This window comes from Galeopterus variegatus, unplaced genomic scaffold (assembly GCF_000696425.1).
Source record: "Galeopterus variegatus unplaced genomic scaffold, G_variegatus-3.0.2 Scaffold974, whole genome shotgun sequence".
NCBI lineage: Eukaryota > Metazoa > Chordata > Mammalia > Dermoptera > Cynocephalidae > Galeopterus > Galeopterus variegatus.
In genome coordinates, this window is record NW_007727085.1 from 195,952 (window position 1) to 197,550 (window position 1,599).

General features: G+C 35.6%; 1 protein-coding gene across 1 annotated transcript in view; it reads right to left on the minus strand.

Moving 5' to 3' along the window:
- Nucleotides 1-1,599, minus strand: part of LOC103591489 (aryl hydrocarbon receptor-like) — an 88,734-nt gene that overhangs the window by 15,557 nt on the left and 71,578 nt on the right. The window contains exon 10 of the mRNA XM_008573966.1: nt 629-654. Within this exon, the coding sequence (XP_008572188.1) occupies nt 629-654 (26 nt within the window). The remainder of the gene's footprint in view (nt 1-628; nt 655-1,599) is intronic.

Here is a 1,599-nt window from a genome sequence, read left to right on the forward strand (position 1 = left end):
TCTCCCAAGAAAGATTCCATGGTCAAGTGAGTTTGGAAACAACTGGGTCAAACCTAGATAAGAAACAGCAGCCTGATATCGACATATAAAAATATCCGTTCATCATACTGTCTTCATAGTAATGAAAACAAAACAAAAGCCATCCTAAATGTCAATATTTAATGAAAGGCCATGGATGTATCTCTATAGGAGTATATAATACAGTTTCTTCAGGTACTTATGAATACTTTTTTTGTTGTTTTATTTTTTCTATCTTATAGTTATTTTTATGAGTACTTGTGATATGAGAAATTGTTTTGAATTTACTCTTATGTGGAAAAATCAGAATATAAAACTTATATATGCATGATTCAAGTATAAATTTAAATATATGTCAAAACATACCTGAAGAAAATATATCATAGAATAACAGCTGGTTTTTATTCCACTGTTGTGATAACTAAAACATGTGTTCTGAGCAGGCCCGGTCAGCTAAATGATAGTGCCTTGGAAATCTGGGATAAACCAGCAGTCATGTCTGCATGTCCCGGAACATGCTATCATAAGACTGTTTTAACTTAAGAAGCCAGATATGCAGGCACCAGAAAAAATAATAAAATAACGTACAATTCTCCCTGTAACCCTTAACCTCAGATTCCTACATTTGGATGCAACCTAGTCACAATCCAAAGTCATATATATATATGTACTGACCAAGAGAAAAACTGATGTAGTGATTAGGGAGCTGTCCTCTTCTCTCACTCCTTTAACTCTTCCCGTTTTTGTGATTATAAAATGCTGGCCCTCTCTGGAGCACATTTATCAGGTAAATCTAATCTATGTGTTTCCTGGCTGCAGTGAACACAGTGGCTCAATAAAACTCCATGCCTGTATGTTTGGCCTCAGTTTCTTTTAGGTCAACAGTTGCAATGTTTTTCATATTCTAAATTTTCTGCAGTAGGCATGTATTACTTTTACACTCAATAAAATAAATATCCAACAAAACCATTGATTTCTGAACTCTTGCTTAGTAAATATAAAGAATAGTAGAGCTGATAAGAGCCATAGAAAATGCATACTAATGTCCTCTCATTTTTGCAAGGCAGGAAACTGAAGCACATTTATAAGGTGCTTTTCTGAGGCCAGGGTGGAATCATGCTCAGAATCCAAGTTGCTTGACACAGTTCTGTAATTTCTCCATGATCTAAGTATTATTCAGCAAGGCTGCAGGCACAGAAGGCAGAAAAGTTTGCTACATGTGGCATATTGTGGCATTACTGTATCTCTGGTCACTGTTCAGAATACGGCACTAATAATAACTGGGCCAGATAACTTCTTTGGCCTCTTTGATCATTCCCTATGTTTCCAATCTGAATAATACATTTTATATAGGCATGCCACAGATCCACATGGGGGCTGGGCCATGCAGGTTCATAAGAAAAAGTGGAGAATGTTGGAAGAGAACATTTTGTGGTCTGACACCCTGGAAATGTAAAAAGAATTAACAATAAAACTTTTTGTTTGCACGTTATAGTTTACAGAGGATGTCGTAGGTTAACGAGAAAGTTAGCATGAAGAATTAAACATTAAATCTTGGTCTTCTGGAAGTGAATATCAGAT